Source organism: Carya illinoinensis, chromosome 6 (assembly GCF_018687715.1).
Source record: "Carya illinoinensis cultivar Pawnee chromosome 6, C.illinoinensisPawnee_v1, whole genome shotgun sequence".
Taxonomy (NCBI): Eukaryota; Viridiplantae; Streptophyta; class Magnoliopsida; order Fagales; family Juglandaceae; genus Carya; species Carya illinoinensis.
Genome location: NC_056757.1, coordinates 29,599,113 through 29,624,702, shown reverse-complemented (window position 1 = coordinate 29,624,702; position 25,590 = coordinate 29,599,113). Strand labels below are relative to the sequence as shown.

Sequence of the window (25,590 nt, the reverse complement as noted above, 5' to 3'; positions counted from 1 at the left end):
TGTACAATTCATCTCAAGGTCCAAGCCAGACAAATATGAGTTGAAAACTCATCTCAAGATCTTCAAAGTCTCTCAGATCAAATTTTCTAATAGAGGACCGCTTGAGGCGGAGAAAGTAGAACAGATTGATATACTATTTTAGGTTTGGCATAAAGATTTAGAGGCTGACAGAGAACTTCAAAAACACACTCACCTATTTTATTTTATTTTGATATATCTTACTGCAACTGTACATATATTTGGTACTGATACAATGATGAGCTAAATGTTATTTTGTTTGCCTTTGGAATCACATGTGTCATCATGTCCTGAGGTCGTAGACATCCAGCCAGGTAAGGAAAATGCAACGAAATACATAAATATGTAGCTATTTCTATCTGCAATAAACACCTGAAATTATCCATCTATGGGATTTATTACAGTTTTCAGGACAACAAATTTTCTCAAAATGTCTGTCTTCTGTCTCATCATGCATGAAGATCCATGAGTCAGACACAAATTTCAGGGAGATATTGGACCAGAAAATGTTGACACCACTGAGGCTGTTTCATCTCTAAGATGAGCAGCAAGGCTTGGTCGGACAAACTTCTTTTCACCTGGTGCCTTCCTTCCCTCCTTTATGAAAGATATGCCTTGTGTTGCCGAATTAATGTTATTTGATCCCAAGTGTTGGATGCCCAGAGAAAGTCTTCTGTTTAAAGGCATAGCATTGCTCAATCCTCCATTCAAGCTCCTGTTTGAAAGCCGCCGGTTGCTGGTTCCCGGCCTGGATACAAACAGATTTTCCTGCTCAACTACTACTTGGGTTTGTACTTTCTTCTTTTCCTGTGTGAAAAAGAACATATCAGAGAGTAGATGAGGAAAAACTGGTTGTTGTGGAAGTTTGAAGACGTACTAGGGAAAGGAGAATGCTATAGATATGTGAACTTGATTAGGAAAAAGGGAAAAAAAAAAAGGAAAAGAACTTGAACTTGCTATTGCATTGTTTTATTACACCAACCCTTTGTCTTTGCTTCTCCTCCTCCTTTTCCTGCCTTAACATGTTGTACTCTTCCAACATTGCCAGGAGAGGTACCTAGACAGCAGAATATGTCATTTTCAATTTAATGGCTTACCGAATGAGTGTGTCTAGATGCATAGTAACAAAATGACACAGAAAATTGCAGACGTTTAGGAGTTTGAAAATGTCAGGCGTTAAAAAAAACTGATTTGATGAGTTCTCAACTAAACTATTCTTGTAAGGTTTTTGGTATTTAAATTTGTTATGTTTCTTAACAAGGTTCAGTTAAATTACAATACTTTAAAAACCATCTATACAAAACATTTTGCAGTTTGAAATTGCTGCTTGACAAGAGAAATTTCTGACAAGCAGCTACATTTTCACGTTTGATTTATGACAAGCAGTTGCATTTTCAGGCTTTAAGCATCGGCATTAACATTTTGCTTGATTGCAAAAAGGCCTATAATATAATTGACAAAATCCAATTGATCCCATAGGAATGTGCGAATTCAGTCTATACTTAGAACATATACACGGTTGTATGAGCATGGTTGTATAGGCATTGAAGTAATGGGTTGCCATTGACTGGAAGAGAAGTATGGAATCGATGATTAACAGGAGAAAATCTCCAGAAAATGAGAGTCATCCTTAATGTGGATTCACAATAAATGCTCTTGCTTATGCGATTTCTATTTTACTCCAGATTTTACAGTCTCTGAAATTCTAGTCGACACTATCTGCTATTAATTCTGAATATCAACTCTTACTAGTGGTGAAATGGTGTTTGTTATTTACATGTTTAGCCAATACTCCATGCAATATTTTATCAGAAAATAGTACTAGCAAGAGAATATGTACCTCATCATACAAGAAAACTTTCTTTCTTTCTTCTTCCCAGCTCTTAGTCTTTGCTATTAGCAAATCTACCAAAGCTGCAGTTGAACCATATTGAAGTCGTATACAATCAAATATTTTGTCAAAACTGCCATGACTTGAATGCCTTGTAAAGTGTCTTAAGCTGTCTAAAATTAGTAGCTTTTTCTTTTTGTATTTTGTTGATATTTTCTATTTTACCATCTACTTGGTTAATATTTACATGGAAAAATGTTTCGGCAATATCAACATAGTTTTGTTATGAATTTTGAAAAGCTTTTATTTTTTTACACGGCCTGGCAATGCAGTCAGACATTCAAAAAATTCCTGCTTCTGAATATCACCTGGGATTTTGTTGGCTGTTATTCTGGCACGTTCTGCACGTCTCAGGTTCTTGTGAGCACCTCTGCTGACTGAGTATCGATTCTCATCCTGAAAGCATACTTGGATTAAGAAAAAACATGTAATGGAAATGGTAAAAGGTTGGAGGAAACTTGTCATCGAAAGAAATATATGTATCTGATAACCCTGTTATATTCTTCCAACCAGAGCTCCTCATCACGTGCCAGTATCCACTTTTCCACCTTCTCCATTATCACCTTCCTGCTAAAAGCTTCCTCTTTTGCTCGTGATATCTGTTCATCCAAGCTCATGAGGAGATCGGCATGGTCAATCTCCCCTGTGAAACATTCAATTCAGTTTGTTGGATCCTTTAATTTCGAACAAGAACATCACCAAACCTTTAGAAAACAAGAACAATGCTACTCTTCATCTTGGATTTTGTTGTTTCTAGTCATCTAACTAACGTAGCGCGGTTTTAGTGTCAGCTGGAGTGTATAAGGATGACAAAATCTAAGATAAAGAGTATCATGTCCCATAAAACATTTACAAATTACTCGAATCGCACCAGAATTTATGAGGTTTATTATGTTATCCATATCTGACTGTGAAGGAATCTCCATGTGTGTCTTATTGCATATCTCCTCTAGCTCATTCTGTTTCTTGAGGAATAGCTCTTTCATCTTGCTTGCTTTTAACTGATCCAACCTCTTGACTTCAGCTTCAGCCTAGGACAGTTTACTATATTGTCATGTCTTGTCGTTTCCAATAATTTTAGAGTGACATAAAAACATTATATACTGACCTGCTGAATTATAGTTGAGGTAAGGCTTCCTGGATCTGATACTTCTTCGGACGAGACTAATAGTAAGTCAGTAACATGTGAAAACAAATGTCGATCATTGAAGGGTGTGTCCATAAGATTCCACAACTTTGTCAATGCTCTACCAAGTTGGCACAGCTGCAAAATTATATGAAGACATGCTGACTTTATCTATCAAATTGCATGAATATCATTATTCATGCTTCAAATACAATGATCATTACAATATAAGTATTACCTTCTCAAGCCGCTTCTGCTTTTCTTCCTCCAGAGACTTTACCGTACTATTGAGTTTAGCCAAAATACTGTCGCTTATATTTTTTGACATCCCAGATAATTCATTCAGGCTTGGATGAACTTTGGTGATGATCACCGAGGAATCCATACCCAGTATTGCAGAGAGGTTGTGGACTTTGTCTGTGTACTTTTCTACTCTTTGGAGCCTTTCATTCTTCAAAGAAAATAAAAGAGTAAGCAATAACTAATCTGAAAAATGTGATCATTGTCCACAAAACAATTTCTTATACTCTTAGTGGTACCTTCTCATTGTGGAGTCTTTGTAGCTCAACCTGATACTCTTCTAGTTTCTTTAGTGAAAGATCATTCTCGTTCACCATGACAAGTGATGATGAATCATGGTTCTCTGATTGACCTGCTATTTCTGCAGAAATTTTCTGAATCTGTTCTTGCATTGCTCGGAATTGGTTCACCCTCTCTTCTTTTCTCGATCGCATCTCCCGCAAAGCCGGGGTGATTGAATCTAGCTGCTCTTTCAGTGTTCCCCTCATTTTTTCTGGCTGTTCAGACGAAATTCAGTTATCAGTCCATTTAAGACTAAACTAAAAGCATATTCATGACTGGAAGTGAGCCATGAAACAGTGATCAGATGGCCAACTGTCCATTATAACTAATTCAATAAAATTCTGAAATCTTTCTGAATAAAACAAGACTTTTCAAGTAGGGTACCCGTCCAGGGAGAGATCTTTCACCAAGAGACAGAAGAAGATGGGTGAATTCAGCCTCAGCTTCTGCCAACTCCTGATGCAGGCGAGCTCTAGATACATTTGCGCCATCAACTTTTCTCCTGTAAACTTCTAGACACTCCTGTTCTGAATCCAGCAGAACCTTTTCTCTTTCAAATTTGTCTTCCCCGACTTCATCCCAGATCATCTGTTTCCCAAATTATGGTAAAAGAGAAAACAGAATGAGAAAGATTCATAAACATTACTTTCGTATACAATTCATAGGGAAAAAAAGGGCTTGCCTGCAGCTCCTGAAGTAAATATCCACATGAAGTTTCTAACAATGCAGAGCTTCTCATTCTAACTGGCATCTGGAATAAGCCTTTCTGATTGTCCATTTGATATGGATTAATGGAGCTTTCACAGACACACAAGCTACTGGTTCGTGAAGTTCATTGATGATGCACTCAGGATTGAGGGAAAATGGAGGAAGAAAGTATGATGGTTGGGAGCTTTGGAAGTGCGTTATTGCTTAAAAGGCAAGGGTGACAGAGTTAGGTAATGTTGAAGCTTTCGGTTCAAGGATAAGTCAGTTCTTTTTAATTCTCCAGGTTGGATCTTCCCTCTCTGGATATTTGAATTTGAATAATTTTAGAAAAACAAAAAAAAGGCGTCTCTCCTTTAATTTATAGTGTCTTATATTGCTAAAAGAAAAAAAGTATTACACATTAGTCTTTAGCAGAACTTGATTCTTAAGCAATCTATGCCCAAAATGTAGACAGCTCAATTCATGCTTTTCTGCAACCAATATCATATACACCCTCAGCCATGGCCCAATGTGATGGCCAGTAGTCATCTTGGGTCACGCTTGTTGATTTGATACATTTTAAATGGTTTAAAGTTAGATATTCGTGACTGATAATGACAAAATCTAAGATTTTAAACGTCATATTTCTCCGAGTAGCGGCCATTGATGCGTTTTGATTGGATTTGATTCTGATTAAGAATGATCTTGGTCTGGTTTATCAATATTTTTAAGTTACTCAAGGTTAACCCGACCAAATTGATAGGTGGCATGCTTCTTTCCTTACAGGTAGAACAAAGTTTTACAGGTTGATTAATATTTTGTATTGAGATGAGTGTAATTAAGCATCATTAGCATGTGATTTTGAACTTGATGGTGTTACCATCTTCAGCAAAGCACTAATCTTTGTTCAGATTAGCAAATGGTATATAACTTACAGATTTATGGGTGACATGCTTCTTTCATTATTGGTAGGAAAAAGAAAAAAGAAGAAGTTTTTCCATCAGTTTCAACACTCTCATTTTCAACAAAACACTACACCTCGTTCACCTTCTTGGTTCTTCCCAATATACTGTTTTAAACAGTTAGTGGTCTATTTTGTGGTTGCAGACAGAATTTAGGTTGAGAGAGAGAGAATCTGATACGAAGAGTGTTAAGGATGGGAAAGTAACATGAAAGTAACATAAAGATGGAGTTGAAATGGACTTGTGTACTACTAAGAACTTTGTCAAGAAAAAAGGAAAAGTGAGATTTTACAAGTTGTGGACTTGTATTCTAAGAACAATATTACTTTACAACCAACCAATGTGAGTACTACTTAAGCATCGTTACTCATTTAAAGATATAGCCTAAAAATCAATGAGCTCCTGACGCTTGATTCATTTGATTTGCTTGATGAACTGTGTTAGGAACATCTCATTTGATAATTATATTCCAAAACTATTATTAAAAATCTTTCTTTAAAAAAAAATGAATTTTCTTAAATAAAAATCTATTGTTTTTTAAGTTGAGAAATGATTTGTACAAGTCTCGCGTAGATAAATTTTGAGCTAACTTTTGTAAAAAAGTAGATTTCATTTTGAAAAAGTGTGAAAAATTAAAATAAAAAATCATTCTTTTTCAACGGGATTCACTATTTTATAAAGGGTCTAGGTGGAGTTTGTCTATTTGGAGCATTTACATAACATTAGTCCTATAAATTAACTGCTAAACGACTCGTATGATTATTCAAAGACATTTTAATTGTAGTGTCGCATCAACCATGAGAGACCACCTTCTGTTGAAAAAGGTTGTTATACGTTGGTTTAATGGCAGGTCTATTTCTTAAGACGTTATGAATTAAATTTATGTGCTGATTACCATGGTAACGTCAAGTGGCAGTGGCTGTAAATAATTTTTAAAAAGTTTTTTAAATGAGTAATGCGACATCCATAAATGAATTTTATAAAAATAATCTTACAAACTGATGTGGTTTTATCTGATACGTTAGATTTACTTTACAATAAAAATAATTTTACAATTTGACGAACCACATTAAGCCAGATCAATTTGTAAAATTACTTTTATATAATCTCTTTGTGACTAAAATATTTTTCCTTTTAAATCTATGCAAATACTTGTAAATTTGTGATTTTTCTTACCATTTCATCCATTAAAAATATTTTAAAAATCTTAGATTCTTACATCTAGTTATATATGGTATGTAAGTTTTGGATACTTTTTTTAAAAAAAGTGAAATCAATCGTTAAAAAAATGAAATTTTTATATAAATACTAAATTTATCCACCTTTAATAAAATAAATGCGCAAAACTTGAGTACTTTAAGAAAAATCCTCGTCCAAAACAAAACACCTACGTTTGAGCCAAAACTGTTCCAAATCATGTCGGTTTCTCTGAAAAACTATGAATTTTTCTGTGCAATTAAAATCATTTATTATTTACTTGATTTTTATAACAAAAACTTATATCTATAGTGACGAAATTATTATACTTGTACATAAAAACCGGTAAAGAAATATCTATAAAATAGTCCTTTAATCTGAAGAAACATTTTACTCAGCAGTTCTATATAACACATAATTTTTATTTTTTATTATTATTTTATTTTTCAGCAAGAATATGGTATAGAGCTATTGAGAAGAATAAATATAGAACATAATTTTTTTTTCTTACTTAAAGATATTGGTATAGAGCTATTGAGTAGAATAACTTTAATCAAAATAATAAATTTTCAAGAAAAATATTACTTGATAGCTCTTAGGGGCATAAATTTTAACAGGTAAATTGAAAAATCGGCTCGAACCGGTTCGGACCGAACCAGTTGTGCTGGTTTTCGATTTCATAAAATGGAAAACCGGCTAGAACCGATCCGGTTTTGATTCAGGTCATTTTTAGACCAGACAGACCCGGCCCGAACCAGTACTATTTAATATATTTTTATTTATTTATTTAATGTTATATATTATATATAATTTTTATATATAATATATAATAATATAAATTATAATTATATATAAGATAATGTTATTATAATTTATAAAATAAAAGTTTAATCTTAAACATGAAAATTTAATTAATCATATGCTTTAAATATATAATATTATAAATATATATTATTTATTAATAACATTTTATCATAGATTCATAAGAAGTAAGAACTAAAAAAGAAAGAAATTACTCAAATATTATTACTAAATTTTAGTGGCTAATATACTTAAAACTCTTTATATTTTTTCTGATAAGTACATAAGACATTAGTAGATAAATATAAATTATATATATTAGCATATAATTTATATAAAACTATACTAAAGCTATACTAATAGCATAATTTTTTTATATAGTAGATTTTTTTTTTACATAGCATTTTTTTATATAGCAGTTTTTTATAGCATAATTTTTTGACCTAACAATTTTTTTTTTTTATAAACAGATTTTTTATGATAAATATATATTTTATTAAAACTAGAAAATGGGATCGAATCGGATCGAAAATCAATAAAACTAGAATACCAATTTAGGAGAATAACCGGTGCGTAATCGGTTTTAAAAAATATAAAACCAATGCTTATCGGTTTGGTTTTAAATTTTGTTTAAAATTAAATTAAATTAGATCGATTACACTCCTAATAGCTCTATATCACATATCTATTGAAGAAAAAATAAAAAAAGTAAAAAATAAAAACAGGTATATATGGAGAGTTTAATGAAGGGAAGAACTCAATTTCCAATGAAAGTAATTTCACATAAGTTCAGAGCACAAATTAAAAGCAGCCCCAATCCTACATACAGAGAGTCAGCTCCACCTTCTTTCCTGATCCACCGCTAGAATTCTGACAGAGATGCTACAAACCAACGGTCAAGATCTGTCCACAATCCTAGCCTAGTAATAGACAAATTCCCACACCGAGTACCTACGATGAGTGAGATGTGTTTATAACGCAACGCGAAGCAGAATACAGCGTCCCTTCGGGGACATCCGATAAAATTGGAACGATACAGAGAAGATTAGCATGGCCCCATTTCGCAGCAATGTCCACTCTCTCCGATCAAGCTGCGTTTATTATGGATTCCGCTGCGTTTGTTGTGCTCGTGCGCGGAGGTAAAGCTGGGACTTTTCTCTTCTTTTGGGATTCCCGGCATGTCCTATGGAAACTAGCGTTTCTTTTCTGTAAGGATGGTTCCTTCTTTAGGATTTTGGGCGGAGTCGTGATTTTCAAATTTCGAGTCCTGATGGTTGATATTCTTTAATATTGAAGTTTGGAATGTCTTTAACGTGGAAGTAGCTTTTGAGGGTGTGAAAATCTTCTTTTCATTTTTCAGTAGCGGTGTTCTTAACGAGGATGCGCACACACCATATATGTAGCTAGGGCATCCATCATGTGGAACTCGGGGATTGCCTTTAGACTGGCTTAAAACTTCATCGGATAAATTTCAGCCATTTTTTGTGTTGTTCTCCTTTTTCAAGCTTCGGTGCTAAATAATCACAAGCCTATCATAATTTTCATTCAAAACGAGGATAGTTTGAGGAAAAATAAGACCAAATTTCAGTTTTGGCCTTAACCCAGAGAAAGAGCGAGGAATGACATTCTCACTCTCCGCAAAACACATGATCACCTCTTTGTCTCTAATTAAAGCTCATTAAACTGGTGGGAGTTGCACTTGAATCTGCCTTGAATGTCATAGAGTGATTATAGGAGGAACCATCGCCGTAGCTTGTCATTGTAAAGTTCCGAATGATCTCTCCTGCTCGGGCTCAAGGCCCAAACCATGAAATTACCCACACACGAGGCATTAGTGTCCTCCCCCATTGCAAATTCCAGAGAATGGGTTGAACCCTTTGTGAGCATTGGTCTGGTTAGGATTCCAGATGGACCTGCTGAGTTGATCTCAATTGCTGCCCTGGCTTTGGGAACCAAGTCGTGTGCGAAGTAGATGCATTTCACGACCATTGCTGGAGTGGTTATTGAGCTCCAGTTTGATGGTCTCTTTTCTGCTTTAGATGGTCAATCTAACATCCAGAAAATCTTGGTAACGCTTGTGGTTCATGTAGTTTTAGTACGTGTGCTAAATTTCCACAAAGATTTAAGGTTTAATCTGACTCTATAAACAAGCAGTTTTTTAGGTACGAGTGCTTGTTCTGACTAGTTTTCTATGAATGTGCTTTAACCAATTAATTGTGTAGATGGAATACTGCTAGCATTTTAGAAGCTGCTAAGGAATAATGTTGGCCCAACTAAGGATATCATATTCAGTAAGTTTGGCCACAAAATCAGAAGAGAAAAAGGAAAATTAAGTGAACGGATGGATAGAACCAAAGATTTAGCTATGCTACACTTAGGTTTTGGTTTGGTTTGAACGTGGAAGTAGATTTGCTTGTCAATATTCATGATGTTGACCATACTTATGGGGTTGTGGTGTGCCATATTTCTTCAAATTACTTCAGATTTAAAATTTCTTTCAAAAGAGAAAAAAATCAGGATAGTTGCTCACATAGGAATGGCAAAAGGATAGTATAAGATTCATTGGTTTTCCAACCTGCAGATTAGACAACTGCTCTAGAGTTTTGATGATTCTAGCGATTAATTTAAGCTTTATATTATTCTGATTCTCTGCTGTTCATTTTTTCTTTTACATTTTTCTGTTCTTATTTGATTCATTTTATTTTGTATGCATGGTGCATTTCCTCCATTTAATAAGGAAAAGTACAGCCCACATCGATATTGCAGAGTCGAAAATTACATGCCTGTGTAGCCAATTCATGTTTGTCCCAACTCTTTTTATGAGGAATGTATCCACCATAGGTGTGCACTTTCCTGTAGTAGTATATAGTCTGATATGCTTTGGAATTCCAGGTTAATGAGCGCTTCTTAATCTCAACCAAGAAAGTAGCAGGCATGGCTCTCCCACGGTTCATTCCCACATCTTTGAAAGGGAAAACCCATCCTTCAGAAATCAAGTCAAGACGCTTACAGCAGTAACATCATTGGAATAGTCTTCGCTCCCAGGAACACGGATGAGTGTAAGTCTATAGTCCAAGTACGTCCTGTAGTTGCCACCCGACCCAACTGCAACGCATGCCATATCCTGGCGATGAGGTCTGAGGACCTTAAATTTAAATGCCAAACTGTGCCATTAAATGACCAACTGGGAATGCGTTGTAGTGGTGTTTGTAGACTTTCTAGCCATGTTAGTCGAAGGAGATTCCAAGTCGGATTCTGGACTATATTTGAGAAGGAAAATTTGTGATTAGCAGTAAAGTTTTTAAACGAGATGGAAATTACTTGTGGAGTCTGAAGAACTGCTTACCCGCAGATGACATTGAAGCGAAGTGGAATCACAGGAGAAGAACTGCAAGAGCCATGGAAAGGGAGAGTGCTCCATTTGATTGCAGAGTCGCTTTGCACACGATTCTGTACATACGAACATTGCTTGAATGCAAAGTTGCAAAATAGCTTGGTTTACTATTTCCCAGTTGCGATTCTAAAACCCAATGAGATAGTCTTGGTTTTGGTGTGTTTGAATTTGGAATGCATTGTTGCTTTGCACAGTTTTTTACATATGACCATCGCATTGATGTAAAGGAGCGAGATACTTGGCTTGATTTTACTATTGCCAACTAGTCTTGATTCTTAGGATTACGCAGTCAGAAACTGAGAAAAGGCTGAGACCTCTCTCTCTCTCTCAATCAAACAAGAATACATTCCATTCACTTAAAATGCATAAAATGACAGTTTTGGTAATTTTACTTAAATAATCTAATCATTTTTATAAATACAATAACTGAAATATTTCATGTTTCACATTACTATCCATTATCAAAGGAAATAGAAAGAATCTTATCCTCTCCTGAAAAAGCTAATAAAAAAATAATTAGTTGGGGTGTTTTTGGATAATCAAGAGAAGGAAAATTAAAGTTTGATATCAATTTTAAATTGAGTTTTAGAATTTAGTTATGTAAATATTAATTTTATATATTCAAACTATTGCAATGATACCAAATATTCTTTCCAGATGGTATTTTGACATCGAAGAATTTCGTGCAAGGATAATGATATAGTTATTATCATATTAATACCTATTTATTACCCTTTTTGTATTTGATTATTTTTTATTTTTTATTTTACTTAATGGTTAAAAAAGTGCCTATTAGTAAAATTATATATATATTTTTTAATTTTTTCTTAATAATTAATGATGTTAAAAAAAATGATAAATGATAAATGATAAAAAACTTGAAATATACTATAAGTAATAAATGAGTAATAAGAAAGTAGTAATTCTATCACTACCCTTTTTGGAATAACTAATCAATTAGTATATGAAATTTGTGAGAAATAAATACATTTTAATAACATAAATATTTGTGCAAAGCATTGCTGCTTATTATGCATGTAAATTTATTTTTATTTCATTATTTTGTAATTTTTTTTAGTTATGATATATATAATCACTTTTACGTATTCTGTATATATTTTACAGATGTGTTGGCTAAAGTAGTTATTTTAATTTTAAAAAAATGATGCAGCCAATTATATGAATATAATACGTAAAAATGAATGCACTTAAAAGTTTTATTTTTTCAAAAATTACTGAAGTATGGATTGATTTTTAACTATTGCCATTCAAAATAAATATGGAAAAAACAGGGATCCTGCTGAGGGATGCTGTTATCTAGTCCTACTCTTTTAAAAAAAGAAAAAAAAAATTATTTAATAAATAGGAAAGTGTTGTTTAATAATATTTTGATTTTTTTAAAAAAAAAAATACAAGCAGATTGAGATTGGTGAACAGTAGAGAATGATGCTTGGAAGACCAACTAAACGGGCCATTCAGTTGGGAGCAAACTGAATCCCACATTGTCTAGTTACATGAAAGTTTTAGGTTTATAACCACGAACGAGCAAAGAGAAGATCGTCCCTTCGGGGACATCCGATAAAATTGGAACGATACAGAGAAGATTAGCATGGCCCCTGCGCAAGGATGACACGCACAAATCGAGAAATGGTCCAAATTTTTTTTCTTTTTTCCCAGATTTTGCTCTGATTTCGCAGCAATGTCCATTCTCTCCGATCAAGCTGCGCTTATTATGGATTCCGCTGCGTTTGTTGTGCTCGTGCGCGGAGGTAAAGCTGGAACTTTTCTCTTCTTTTGGGATTCCCGGCAAGTCCTACTGAAACTATGGTTTCTTTTCTGTAAGGATGGTTTCTTCTTTAGGTTTTCTTTAGGATTTTGGGCGGAGTCGTGATTTTCAAATTCCGAGTCCTGATAGTTGATATTCTTTAATATTGAAGCTTGACGTGTCTTTAACGTAGAAAGTTTTTAAGGGTGTGGAAATCTTCTTTTCATTTTTCAGTAGGGGTGTTCTTAATGAAGGTGCACATACACCATATATGTAGCTAGGAGCTCCATCATGTGTAACTCGGGGATTGCCTTTAGACTGGCTGAAAACTTCATCGCGTAAATTTCTGCAATTTTTTGTGTTATTCTCCTTTTTCTAGCTTCGGTGCTAAATAATCACAAGCCTCTCATAATTTTTTCATTCAAAACGGGGATAGTTTGAGGAAAAAAGATAATATATGCTACCGAAGATCTACCGAAGTACTTGCATGATGGTGACAGTGTAATGCAAAAATAAGAACCCAAATTTCAATTTTGGCCTTAACCCAGAGAAAGAGCGAGGAATGACATTCTCACTCACCGCAAAACACATGATCACCTCTTTGTCTCTAATTAAAGCTCATTAAACTGATGGGAGTTGCACTTGAATCTGCCTTGAATGTCATAGAGTGATTATAGGAGGAACCATTGTTGTAGCTTCTCATTGTAAAGTTCCGAATGATCTCTCCTGCTCGGGCCCAAGGCCCCAAACCGTGAAATTTCCCACACACGAGGCATTAGTGTCGTCCCCCATTGCAAATTCCAGAGAATTGGTTGAACCCCTTGTGAGCATTGGTCTGCTTAGGATTCCAGATGGACCTGCTGAGTTGATCTCAATCGCTGCCCTGACTTTGGGAACCAAATCGTGTGCGGAGTAGATGCATTCACTACCATTGCTGGAGTGGTTATTGAGCTCCAGTTTGATGGTCTCTTTTCTGCTTTAGATAGTCAATCGAACATCCAGAAAATCTTGGTAACGCTTGTGGTTCATGTAGTTTTAGTACATGTGCTAAATTTCCACAAAGATTTAATGTTTAATCTGACTCTATAAACAAGCAATTTTTTAGGTACGAGTGCTTGTTATGGCTAGTTTTCTAAGAATGTGCTTTAATGAATTAATTGTGTAGATGGAATATTGTTAGCATTTTAGAAGCTGCTAAGGAATAATGTTGGCCCAACTAAGGATATCATATTCAGTAAGTTTGGCCACAAAAGCAGAAGAGAAAAAGGAAAATTAAGTGAATGGATGGACAGAACCAAAGATTTAGCTATGCTACATTTAGGTTTTGGTTTGGTTTGAACGTGGAAGTAGATTTGCTTGTCAATATTCATGATGTTGACCATGCTTATGGAGGTTGTGGTGTGCCATATTTCTTCAAATTACTTCAGATTTAGAATTTCTTTCAAAAGAGAAAAAAAAAAATCATGATAGTTGCTCACATAGGAATAGCAAAAAGATAGCATAAGATTCATTGGTTTTCCATCCTGTAGATTCGACAACTGCTCTAGAGTTTTGATGATTCTAGCGATTAATTTAATCTTTATATTATTCTGATTCTCTGTTGTTCATTTTTTCTTTTACATTTTTCTGTTCTTATTTGATTGCCATTTTATTTTGTATACATAGTGCATTTCCTCCATTTAATCAGGAAAATTACAGCCCACATCAAACCCTGATATTGCAGAGTCGAAAATTATGTACCTGTGTAGCCAATTCATGTTGTCCCAACTTTTTTTTATGAGGAATGTATCCACCACAGGCGTGCACTTTCCTGTGGTAGTATTTAGTTTGGATATGCTTTGGAATTCCAGGTTAATGAGCGCTTCTTAATCTCAACCGGGAAAGTAGCAGGCATGGCTCTCCCACAGTTCATTCCCACAACATCTTTGAAAGGGAAAACCCATCCTTCAGAAATCAGAAGTCAAGACGCTTACAGCAGTAACATTATTGGAACAGTTTTCGCTCCCAGGAGCGAGGATGAGTGTAAGTCAATAGTCCATGTACTTCCTATAGTGCCACCCTGGCCCAACTGCACCGCATGCCATATCCTGCCGATGAGGTCTGAGGACCTTGAATTTAAATGCCAAACTGTGCCATTAAATGACCAACCAGGAATGCATTGTAGTGGTGTTTGTAGACTTTGTAGCCATGTTTGTCGAAGGAGATTCGAAGTCGGATTCTGTACTATATTTGAGAAGGAAAATTTATGATTAGCAATGAAGTTTTCTAAACGAGATGGAATTTACTTGTGGAGTCTGAAGAACTTCTTACCCGCAGATGACATTGAAGTGAAGAGGAATCACAGGAGAAGAACTGCAAGAGCCATGGAAAGGGAGAGTGCTCCGTTTGATTGCAGAGTTGCTTTGCAAACGGTTCTGTGCATACGAACATTGCTTGAATGCAAAGTTGAAAAATAGCCTGGTTTACTCTTTCCCAGTTCCGGTTGCTTAATCTAAAACCCAATGAGATAGTCTTGGTTTTGGTCTGTTTGAATTTGGAATGCATCGTTGCTTTGCACAGTTTTGTACGTATGAACATCGCATTAATGTTAACTTTAAAAGGAGCGAAATACTTCCCCTTGATTTTACTATTGCCAACTCGTCTTGATTCTTAGGTTACGCAGTCCGAAAAGGCTGAGACTACTCTCTCTCTCTCAATCAAACAAGGATACTCTCCATTCACATAAAATGCATAAAATGACAGTTTTGGTAATTTTACTTAAATAATCTAATCATTTTTATAAATACAATAACTGAAATATTTCATGTTTCACAGTACTATCCATAATCAAAAGAAATAGAAAGAATCTTATTCTCTCCTGAAAAAGCTAATAAAAAAATAATTAGTTGTGGTTTTTTGGGGATACTCAAATGAAGGAAAATTAAAGTTTGATATCAATTTTAAATTGAGTTTAAGAATTTATTTATGTAAATATTAATTTTATATATTCAAACTATTGCAATGATACCAAATATTCTTTCCAAATGGCATTTTGATATTGAAGAGTTTCGTGGAAGGATGATATAGGGTTACTACCATCCTATTATATGTTTACTACTTTTTTTTATTTGATTTTTTTTTTAATTTTTTATTTTACTTAATGATTAAGGAAGTGACTATTAATAAAATTATATATATTTTTAATTTTTTTCTTAATAATTAAGAATGTTAAAAAAATACTTCAAAGAAAACAATAAAAAGCCTCAAATACACTATAAGTAATAAATAGGTAATAAGAAAGTAGTAATCCTGTCACTACCCTTCGTGGAATAACTTATCAATTAGTATATGAAAGTTGTGAGATATAAATACAGTTTTATAAGATACATATTTGTGTAAAGCATTGCTGCTTACTATGCATGTAAATTTATTTTTATTTCATTATTTTGTAGTTTTTTTTAGTTATGTTATATATAATTATTTTTGTGTATTATTTAGACATTTTACTGATGTATTGGTTAAAGTAGTTATGGAAAAAGATAGGGATCCGCTGGGGGATTCTGTTGCTCGGTCCCGCTCTCTTTTTTTAAAAATTTTTATTTTATTTAATAATTACGAAAGTGTTGTTTAATAATATTTTGAAATTTTTTTTAATATATATATATATATATCACAAGCAGATTGAGATTGGTGAACAGTAACGACTGATGCTTGGAAGACCAACCCACCAAAAGCCTAACCAACTAAACGGGCCTTTTAGTTGGGAGCAAACTGAATCCCACATTGTCTAGTTACATGTAAGTTTTAGGTTTATAACCGCAAACGAGCGAAGACAAGAGCGTCCCTTCGGGGACATCCGATAAAATTGGAACGATACAGAGAAGATTAGCATGGCCCCTGCGCAAGGATGACACGCACAAATCGAGAAATGGTCCAAATTTTTTTTTCTCCTTTCCCAAATTCCATCCATGGCTTTCTCTCATTTTTTTTCTCCTTTCCCAAATTCCATCAATGGCTTTCTCTCAGTTATCTTCTCCGTTTTCCGGGCTCAAATCACCAGGTTTGTATTCTTCTAGTTGTTCTCTTGTTTTTTGGCTCTCTGATTTTTGTTTTCTATTTATGTACTGGGGAGTGAAAAATTTTGTTCCAAATTTTTTTTCTCCTTTCCCAAATTCCATCCACGGCTTTCTCTCAGTTATCTTCTCCGTTTTCTGGGCTCAAATCACCAGGGTTTGTATTCTTCTAGTTGTTCTCGTTTTTTGGCTCTCCGGTTTTTGTTTTCTATTTACGTACTGGGGAGTGAAAAATTTTGGTAATCTAGCGATTTAGCTATATGATATTTTCTAGTTATTTGTTGGGCTAATCTGTTGAATCAGGTTCCAACAGTATTGAATTTCCACCACAGGCCATTTTTTACATTGGCATCAATCTCCATTTGCATTGAAGTTCAGATTCTCTCTCAGCTCCACCACTTGGTAGTGTGGTTCTTCCCACATTTCCCTTCCTCGAGTGGGAGTTTTAGATCAGACTGCAGTGCATGGCCATTCTCTGGAAGGAGATTTTGGGATCTGAAATTGCATACCGGATGAATTGTGTTGCTCAATGTCCGGCCCCAAATGGCGAGAGTTTGGATTCTGGTGGCGTTTTGTTTGCAAATTTTGATTCGAGATCCATAGTCCGCACTATTGGGTAAAAAGCCCTGGAACAAGTTTGCTTTGAAGAGTAAAATTGTTGAGAGTTTCGAAGGTAAGATGAGCTGCTTTATCAGCAGGCGATATTTCTGTGAGAAGGAAAGAGAGCACCTTTGCAGATTACAAGAACCATGGAGAGGGGCATGTTTACTTGGTTTATGAATGCAAACTTGGCTCTGTACGTTTGTGATTGAGATACCGATCTCTTGTTTGAATGATGCCATTAAAGCCTCGTAGCATGGTAATGAAATTAACATAAATATGGAAAATTTCAGGTGCATCTGTAGTTGTACATATTGAATGTGGAAACACTATACTTTAACATTTAAGTGAATTTTATCACTCGTGTCCGTAGCACATCATATTTTTCCACTTTCAACCAATTTTGCAGGAAGGAGGAAATGATATATTTGCAGGTCAATTGAAGAAACATAAATCTTCATCCCTTTTAAGAACACCCGGGAATAAAGCTAACACGCGTTGTGATAGCAAAAGAATGCATAGTTTCCTCAGATTACGTAAAATTCCATGTCTATCGAGCCCATGCTAGTCCATTACCGCAAAACGAAAGCCGCACAATAACGCAAGTCAAAGAACCTCTCATTTTCTGTGAAACAACCTAATCCGAGTGCAAATGTACAAACAATCCTTCTGATTACTTATTAGGAACTCACTTCTGCACTCTTTAAAGTCAGAAACACCAGCGCCAACCCAAGCTCTTCAATTTCTTCTTTAACACAAAGCTATACAACAAAGAATTTCACCAAAATATGTGGACTGGGGAGCGTGTCATTCAGTGTAGTGTGTGAACGGAGCCAAAAACCAAACCACAAGAAAAACATGTCCTCAACCTCTGGATTTAACTGACCGATCGTGGTTTGTAACTAGCTTTGGTTCTTTCCCTTTGAAAGTTGTCATTATAAATGATGAAATGATTATGGATATACAAAATCACAAAAGCCGGCTACTGAAATCATCTTCTCCTCCGCCACCAGTCTGGGACTTTCAACCTCTGGCTTCTACGTACAGCAAGTTTGACTCCGGGAAGCTTGTGTTTTACCTGCCTCCATAGCATATTGACAGCATCTTCTTTATTTGGGGGGTACTGGAATTCATAATGATGGGAGATGTTCTTAAGCCGCTTCCACATTTCTAGCCATCTCTCTTTTGGAAACTTCCGAAGCTCATTAACCATGTAGCCAGGTTTCAATGCCTCTTCGAAAGAGAAGAATATTGAGAATTGGGCATAGTCAATTTCATCCTCAAACGGGAGCTCAATTTGATCACTTACGATGACAGGAACACAGTGGCTCACAATGGCATCGAACAGGCGACAAGATGAAGGAGTGTCTCCAGCAGGATGCAGACAAAACTTTGACGAGCGCATTCCTCGCGAAGACTGGTACAGCAGGAGAATAAAGGAATAAGGGAGACAGGAAAGTATGCAATTAAGTTGAGGAATTTCCATGGTCAAGGTTAGTTAGATATCAAATGACCAAACAATATGAGATGCTATAGTTTCCATCTAGCAACATGTATCCAGATATTCAGAGAGTAGTTACAAGAGTTAAGCTATGTATCAAGAAGATGGGATAAATTCATGATTACAGTGAAAAATAAAATAAAAATAAAAATACTTTTCACAAAATCACTACATCTTTCTACTGTCAGAAAGAAGTATTGACTGATGAGGACATTACAACCGGTAATCTCTTATGGACGGAAATAATATGCAATATCCAAATGCTATGAAAAATATATGCAAACAAAATATCATTCATAGGTTAGCACCACATACCACTTTTATATTTTCACCTGTCGCGACACTCCGCTCATAATGAACATCATCATAACCAGCCAATATCTTTGCCAATTTAACACGAACAATTCCTTCCTGCAACATGACAAGATTTGTGCTAATTAATTATATTTTCTATGCAAAGATTAAGAGCTAGACATTGTCTTTCATGCAAACAAGATTCAAACTGACGCACATCTTTCCTGTATGTCCTCCCACGGAAGAAAAGAAGTGTTGTACGCGATTCAAATGGTTCTGTAGTGTCATCGTCAGTAAATGAATCCACAACATGCACGTAGGGGGCCATCACATCTTTGCTTATATTTGACATTGTTCTAGGGTGGCGTCCAAAATCTACAACAATCTGAATAGATGCATTTACTTGTTCTCGCAGAAATCTGAATGCATTGGGATGTGTCATAGGAATCACATGGTCCCTGCCTCCAGACCGTTGCCAGTACTTGGATTGCCGCAAGAATTTCAGTAAATCAATCTGAAATCAGAAGGAACCCACACTGAACTGTAAACAAAAATACATAAGTTCAAAAGGGGGTAGCATTTGAAAAATATTAACTGTAAACAAAGATACACATAATACAATCAGTGGGTGTTCCTGATCACACACAACCGATTCAATATGTTAGTTCTGATAAATGACTTGGAAAGGGGGGGGATCCAAACTTTGCATAAAAATCACCTGATATATCCATATAATCTAAAATTAGCTACTTGTATTTCATCCAAGAATATAATGCTACAAACGTTGGCAATTTTTTTCAGTGTCCAAGAGATTTAGCAACTTGAGCACACTGCTCAGATCAGTTATTTAGCGGATTGAGCAAATGATTTCAAGAATCAAGATTAGTTCAACCAAAAGAAGACACAAAAAAAACCTTTTTCTATAAGTAAAATCTACCAAATGATTGCGCTATACCGCTATATATCATAGGGTTTTCCCCCCGCAGACACCTTTCCTTCATTTTGGTACATGATAGAGAACATTAGAAAGTTAAAAAACCACTCAAGAACTAAGCAAAAGCAACCGATTCAATACTATTAACGACAAAACTCAATGCCCATTTTTCGAATTCTCCTAAACTTAGATCAGTAGGTACAGAAACAGCACAAAAATTCTCTGTTTTGATAAATACATAAACAGCACAAAACTTGCAACTAGCTAACACAAATATTTATCCAGAAATAAGTAACCTCAATCAAACCGATCACGTACCTGCAATTGGTGATCTTTCTCGGTATCCGGATCCGTCATGACATGCCCGTGGGTATTAAAGCTCAACGAAGAGAAAAACGGCACGAAGAATATGTCAGCTATTTCCGGATCCGAAACCCTAACCGCCTCTCTCTCCTCGGCACCGTCTCCTTCATACAAAAGCGAGCCCATCATCCAGTACTCCACGCTGTGCTGCCTTTTCAGGCCCGAGTTCTTGGGCCAAGGCGGCCAATCACGGCCCGTCACCGGGGTCTGGTCCGGGTTCCGGCGGTTCAGCATGCCCACGTTGAACCTGCGAGGGAGATCGTACATGTAGACCCGGAGAGGCGGGTTGCGTGCACAGAGTGGGCGCGCACCAGCGGGTGACTGCAGCATAGGCAAGAAGTAGGATCTAAAATCGACGGTCCCCATGAAGATGGAGTACGAGAAAAGGAGGAGGAGAACGAAAACGAGAGAAAGCGTGGCTTTCCCGTACATCCTCGGAGATTGGTCCGTCTGTGAGACTGTGTCTCCGAGTTGGTCTGATCTTCGGGATGGTGCGAGTTTTAATTCGCAGTCTTTCTATCTTCTACTCCGTTGTGTCAAATATACAAAAACCAAAAAACAAAAGAAAAGCAACAACAAAGAGGAACAGAGACATCCATCCACTCCGTCGACACTTTGAGGTTACAATTTAGGCAGTTGTAACAGGTCATTCATTGGGGATGTGCTTGATATCGACAATGATATTTTGCTGATCATCCCATGTCAACATGAGAGTTTTGTTTTTTTTAATTTTTTTTTTTTTTAGTTTTTGTAAATAAAGAGTTTTGCTTATATATATTTCATTTCATTTCATCTCATCTAATTATTATATGTGAATAAAGAGTTTGCTTATATAGTTAACTAAAAATAAATAATCTCATCTCATATAATCATTACAACTTTTTCAAATTCTCATACAAAATATAATAAACAATTTAATTTTTTCAAATCTTAATATAAAATTAATATTAAAAAATTATATTATAATAATATTTTATTTATTATTATTCAAAATATCTCATATTATCTAAACTATGTAACCAAACCAACTAAACATATGATATTGGTTCATTTTGATCTTTCTGGTTCAAAGTTCTTTGGATCAGATGGCATAAGATTTGGCCTCTAAATGAAAAAACTAAGTTCTAATCTCACCCTTTATAAAAAATAAAAAAATAATAATAATAATTTGACTTGCAGTCCATACAAATATTACTAAGTATGCTTTATTATATAAAAATTTATTCTATTCTCAAGTTTCTACACCAAATATTATTTACATGACATAATTTAATTTAAATAACAATACTATTAGGAGGAAAAGATGGATTAAAGTGAATAAATGAATAGATCAAAGCAACGTATATCCGATCATTTTTTTACTAGATGTATACCCAAATCTTGATTTAAGCTTAGTTTGGATAGTGAGAATGTTTGATCCTATTTTATCTTATTATTATAATTTTTTTTAAATTTTTACACAAAATAATAAAATATAATAAATAATTTAATTTTTTTAATCTTAAAATAATAATAATATTAAAAAATAATATTTTAATAATATTTTATTTAATTTTTAAATTTTATATAAAACCATCTCATTTTATTTCATTATCAAAATCGCACCAAATTTATTAAATATTACCTATTACAGATAGTATTACAGATAGGAATTAAAACCGCATTGGGATCTATTACAGATCATGAACCTATTTAATACGATCTATTACCTACGTTTTAATTCCTATCAATTATTTCCATCTCTACTAATTATAGATAATATTTTACACCGTAGCCGCTAACTTTATATAGGCTGAGTGCGTGAAAAAAGTACAACTAATAATGCGGTTTTTAATTATTTTTTGGAATAAATAATAATATCTAAAGCTAAACTGTAGGGCCGGCGCCATTGCCTAAACCCCACCGGCCCCCAAAATTAAAAAAGTGTTTTTTATATTTAAAAAAAAATAAAAACTATTTTATTAAATAAAATTTTAAATAATTTATATCTTCTATATATAAAAAGTGTGTATGAAACGGAAAATCTTATTTTAACGATTTTTCTTGTTTTTCCGTTAAAGTTAACACCGTTTGTTTTAACGGTTTAGCACATAATGAAGACATAAATGTTAAGAGAGATAGCATTTAATGTTGTTATATAATTTATTAATCTCAATAATTATAATACTTAATAGTTTATATAATAATAAGTAATTAAATATTAGTTATTATATTTTTTTCTTTCTCCTTAACATATACAAGTGTATTAGGTGCATAAGACGTGAATCTCTAAGTATAATATATGTGTATTATACGTTTCATTAACTCAGATTATTGAGTATTCCAAATTTAAAAATCTCATATAATATATAATACAAGTGTGTTTAATCAAAGTGTTTTTTTTTCCCCACGGTAGTAGGACGTAACTTCCGCTAAGTCATATTCCATACGTGGACTTGCTATGATAGGCACGTGACAAAGGCTATGATCCTTGAGCTAATCAAGAAAGAGTAAATTCGGCCAACAATTTCAAAATATATTTTATGATTTATATATATGCTATATTTATAAAATATTATACCACAAATTTTATAAAAAGATTATGTTTTAACTTTATGTTGTCCCTGATCGACTCAACCAACAGTAAAATAAGAATTTCAATGTTGTCTCTATTGATTGTCTACAGGATGACATAAATTGATACAAACATCAAACGACACATATTTTAAACTACCGTTTTTGTTAGACTTTTATTAAATTTTTTGTATACATCTTTGCTAAAATTATAGATGTTATAAACATATTTTGGATTATATGATATTTTGAACTAATTTTTTTATTTTTTCTAATATGCCTTAAATTATTAAGTGACATCAATAATTTTTATAAAATATATATTATTTTTTATAAATAATCATTTCATAAAATTAGATAAACGTGCTTTGCACGTTACTCCCACCTAGTATTTTTTAATATGCACAGGTCTATAATACTAAATTTAATATTTAATAAAATAAATTATTTATATTTTAAATATTTTTTAAAGTCTTACTAAATTGAAGTATAAAATTTACATTGAGATCCCATTTTAAATTATTATATTAAATATAAATTCAAAAAAAATTATTTAAATATTTTAAATAAAATCTCATTTTATTAAAAATTTTAAAAATATTTTATTTAATAATTTATATTTTATTATATTATAATTATAAATAATTAATTTATATTTTATCTTAAATCTCAATTTATATCGAGTCACCGTTATTAAAAGTTGGCAAAAATTATAATTTATTTTTAATGAAATTGGAAAGCAATATTGTAGTAGTGAGTAAGAGATTTAAAGGAATATGCGGCTCTTTCAAAGTACACTGCCCTCTCACGGTGGCTCTATACATCGCCCTTCCCTATCCACCGAGGTCACTCTATCGCTAGACCAGTGTCACATTGACGGGAAAGAATAAGGTCTAAACGTTTAAATAAATGGGATTAGATGTTTTATTTAAAATTAAATAAAATATTATTATATTATAAATTTTTAATACTAATTATATTTAAAAATTTTAAAAATTTAATTATTTATTATATTTTATGTAAAAATTTAAAAAATTATAATAATTATATAAAATAAAATTATATAACTTAATTTTATGTAACCAAACCAACCCTTACATTCTAACGTGCAGCAATAAATATGGAAGTTACGTTGATAAGGAAATTTTAATTAATTATGCCGTTACTCAATTCTTTTTATATTGCCCTCATGCAATATTATTTGTATATTCTTGAAATATGTTGATAAGATTTAGATATTTTGTAATATTTAAAAGAAAGAAAAAGTTTAAAAAGAATTATTTTTACATAATTTTTATGTACGAAAATGACCTGGCGTGCCATGAAAAATGAAACGATGCATTTGTGGCATTATGAAGGAAATTAGATTGTTCTGGGCGGGAGAGGGAAGCATGTGAAAATGACTGCGAAAAAAAAAACAGGTGATTAAACGGTGCGTTTCGTTTCATCACTTACCTAAAGTTCGGAGCGTAATAGTTAAGAACATTGATCAAACAAGTAAAAGACAAAGATCCATATCAAAGTATCTGAATCTTAGACAGGCTCTAATAATTAAAATACTGAGGAAGAAGAAGCTATGTAGCCATCTACTCGCAAAGAAGTATTGGAAATTTTGGATAAGACTTGGCAGGCTAATATCAAACGTGGAATTTGAGTTCCAGCCTAAAAATTAACGAATACTTTTTATTGGCAAGAAATCAAGGTAGAATATATTTTAACTATAAAGGGTTATTGGCTTGGTTAGTACCAAATTCAAAATTTTTCTTCCTTTTCTTTTATTTTTTTGACAACTAAAAAGAAAGTAAATAAAAAAAAAAATTAATTTCAATGGTTTGGATTTATAAATGAAATAATTTTAAATGAAATATGAAAATTGAATAAAATATTATTAGAATATTATTTTTTAATATTATTATTATTTTGATATTCAAAATTTTTTTTATAACTATATTTTGAGATTTAAAAATTTTGAAAAAGTTTAATTGTTTATTACATTTTGTGTGAAAATTTAAGAAGAATGAGATTATAAGATGAAATATTTTTTAAATCCAAACTGGACCCAAGTTGGCTCTAACTCCCGCATTATTGATCAAGGCGTTGATATGTCCGACCACATCTCAAGCCTTTTTTACGGATGCCTCAATGGTGGGAGCATCAACACAAACATCTAGCTCTATAGCCATGACTTGGAAACCTTGGGAATCGAATGCTAAAGAAGAAGGGACGTGATTGATATGGTGGTAGAAGGAATTAAGGTGGTTGACCCTACAAGCGGCGGCCACGATCTTGCAATTGGCGTTAGTGAGGTGAAGACAGAATTTACGGCCAAGTCTAGAGGATGCCCTGTCACAATAACCACTTTTCCCTCCAGGATCCTACCTCCATGGCTTCTGCAGATGCTTTGAACCTTGTTTTGCCATTTCCCTTTTATGTTTAAGGGATTCACACATATACAATCAATGTACTGGAGCTAATGAAGCACTTCGACAACAACCTCTAATAAATATGAGAGAGAGAAAGAGGTTGCGAGGTAGCCTTCATTCCGCTTAAATTTTGATGTCAACTTTAGCTAAAATAGAAGGGAGGTGATTGATTTGGTGGTAGAGGGAGTTAAGGCGGTTGACCCTACGAGCGACAACCATGAACTTGCAATTGGCGTTGGTGAGGTCAAGATAGAATTCACGGCCAAGTCTAGAGGATGCCTTGTCACCAGAACCACTTTGGGAAATACTACACAACCTCCCAACACACCACATTCCACTTCTTTTTTAATTTTTTAATATTTTTTTAAATTTATTCTTTTTAAATTAATTTAATTAATTAATTTATTATTTATATATTAAATATTTAATAAAATAATAAAATAATAA

At 33.7% G+C, this 25,590-nt stretch overlaps 2 protein-coding genes, 3 long non-coding RNA genes, 2 other non-coding genes and 1 pseudogene across 9 annotated transcripts; 6 read left to right on the top strand and 2 right to left on the bottom strand.

Annotated features, from left to right (window-relative positions):
* Nucleotides 1-176: 176 nt before the first annotated feature.
* LOC122312305 (65-kDa microtubule-associated protein 8-like) lies at nucleotides 177-4,633 on the bottom strand. The gene is made up of 11 exons (XM_043126860.1): nucleotides 4,300-4,633; nucleotides 4,002-4,205; nucleotides 3,575-3,832; nucleotides 3,274-3,486; nucleotides 3,018-3,173; nucleotides 2,781-2,940; nucleotides 2,401-2,552; nucleotides 2,218-2,305; nucleotides 1,859-1,932; nucleotides 1,001-1,075; nucleotides 177-825 (listed from the first exon to the last, which is right to left on the bottom strand). Exons 1-11 carry the CDS (start codon nucleotides 4,393-4,395, stop codon nucleotides 502-504), a joined length of 1,800 nt encoding a protein of 599 aa, XP_042982794.1. The 5' UTR covers nucleotides 4,396-4,633; the 3' UTR covers nucleotides 177-501.
* A 3,382-nt stretch (nucleotides 4,634-8,015) lies between these two features.
* LOC122313855 lies at nucleotides 8,016-10,920 on the top strand. 3 transcript variants are annotated; one of them, XR_006243522.1, is made up of 2 exons: nucleotides 8,016-8,403; nucleotides 10,157-10,920. It is a non-coding gene; the product is annotated as an uncharacterized LOC122313855 (long non-coding RNA). The 3 variants fall into 3 exon arrangements; XR_006243524.1 differs by having other exon boundaries at nucleotides 8,016-8,472; XR_006243523.1 differs by having other exon boundaries at nucleotides 8,016-9,306.
* LOC122314613 lies at nucleotides 8,265-8,322 on the top strand (annotated as a pseudogene).
* Nucleotides 10,921-12,091: 1,171 nt separating the features above from the next.
* On the top strand, nucleotides 12,092-15,044 carry LOC122313854. Its single transcript, XR_006243521.1, has 2 exons — nucleotides 12,092-12,427; nucleotides 14,274-15,044. It is a non-coding gene; the product is annotated as an uncharacterized LOC122313854 (long non-coding RNA).
* Nucleotides 12,218-12,320, top strand: LOC122314610. The gene has a single exon (XR_006243825.1). It is a non-coding gene; the product is annotated as a U6 spliceosomal RNA (small nuclear RNA).
* A 1,091-nt stretch (nucleotides 15,045-16,135) lies between the features above and the next one.
* Nucleotides 16,136-17,435, top strand: LOC122313660. Its single transcript, XR_006243465.1, has 2 exons — nucleotides 16,136-16,462; nucleotides 16,779-17,435. It is a non-coding gene; the product is annotated as an uncharacterized LOC122313660 (long non-coding RNA).
* LOC122314611 lies at nucleotides 16,243-16,345 on the top strand. Its single transcript, XR_006243826.1, has one exon. It is a non-coding gene; the product is annotated as a U6 spliceosomal RNA (small nuclear RNA).
* A 293-nt stretch (nucleotides 17,436-17,728) lies between the features above and the next one.
* Nucleotides 17,729-20,828, bottom strand: LOC122313659 (probable arabinosyltransferase ARAD1). The gene is made up of 4 exons (XM_043128835.1): nucleotides 20,123-20,828; nucleotides 19,088-19,384; nucleotides 18,892-18,987; nucleotides 17,729-18,492 (listed from the first exon to the last, which is right to left on the bottom strand). Exons 1-4 carry the CDS (start codon nucleotides 20,597-20,599, stop codon nucleotides 18,067-18,069), a joined length of 1,296 nt encoding a protein of 431 aa, XP_042984769.1. The 5' UTR covers nucleotides 20,600-20,828; the 3' UTR covers nucleotides 17,729-18,066.
* Nucleotides 20,829-25,590: the final 4,762 nt, after the last annotated feature.

Excerpts from the sequence above, each read along its gene's own strand:
- LOC122312305 (XM_043126860.1), bottom strand. The coding sequence starts at position 4,395 with ATGGACAATCAGAAAGGCTTATTCCAGATGCCAGTTAGAATGAGAAGC. Across the intron at positions 2,553-2,780 it reads AATAAACCTCATAAATTCTG|GGGAGATTGACCATGCCGAT; the intron begins GTGCGATTCGAG and ends AATGTTTCACAG. Across the intron at positions 1,076-1,858 it reads AAGTTTTCTTGTATGATGAG|GTACCTCTCCTGGCAATGTT; the intron begins GTACATATTCTC and ends TCTGCTGTCTAG.
- LOC122313659 (XM_043128835.1), bottom strand. The coding sequence starts at position 20,599 with ATGTACGGGAAAGCCACGCTTTCTCTCGTTTTCGTTCTCCTCCTCCTT. Across the intron at positions 18,988-19,087 it reads GGAGGACATACAGGAAAGAT|GAAGGAATTGTTCGTGTTAA; the intron begins GTGCGTCAGTTT and ends GTCATGTTGCAG. Across the intron at positions 18,493-18,891 it reads CAGGTGAAAATATAAAAGTG|TCTTCGCGAGGAATGCGCTC; the intron begins GTATGTGGTGCT and ends CTGCTGTACCAG.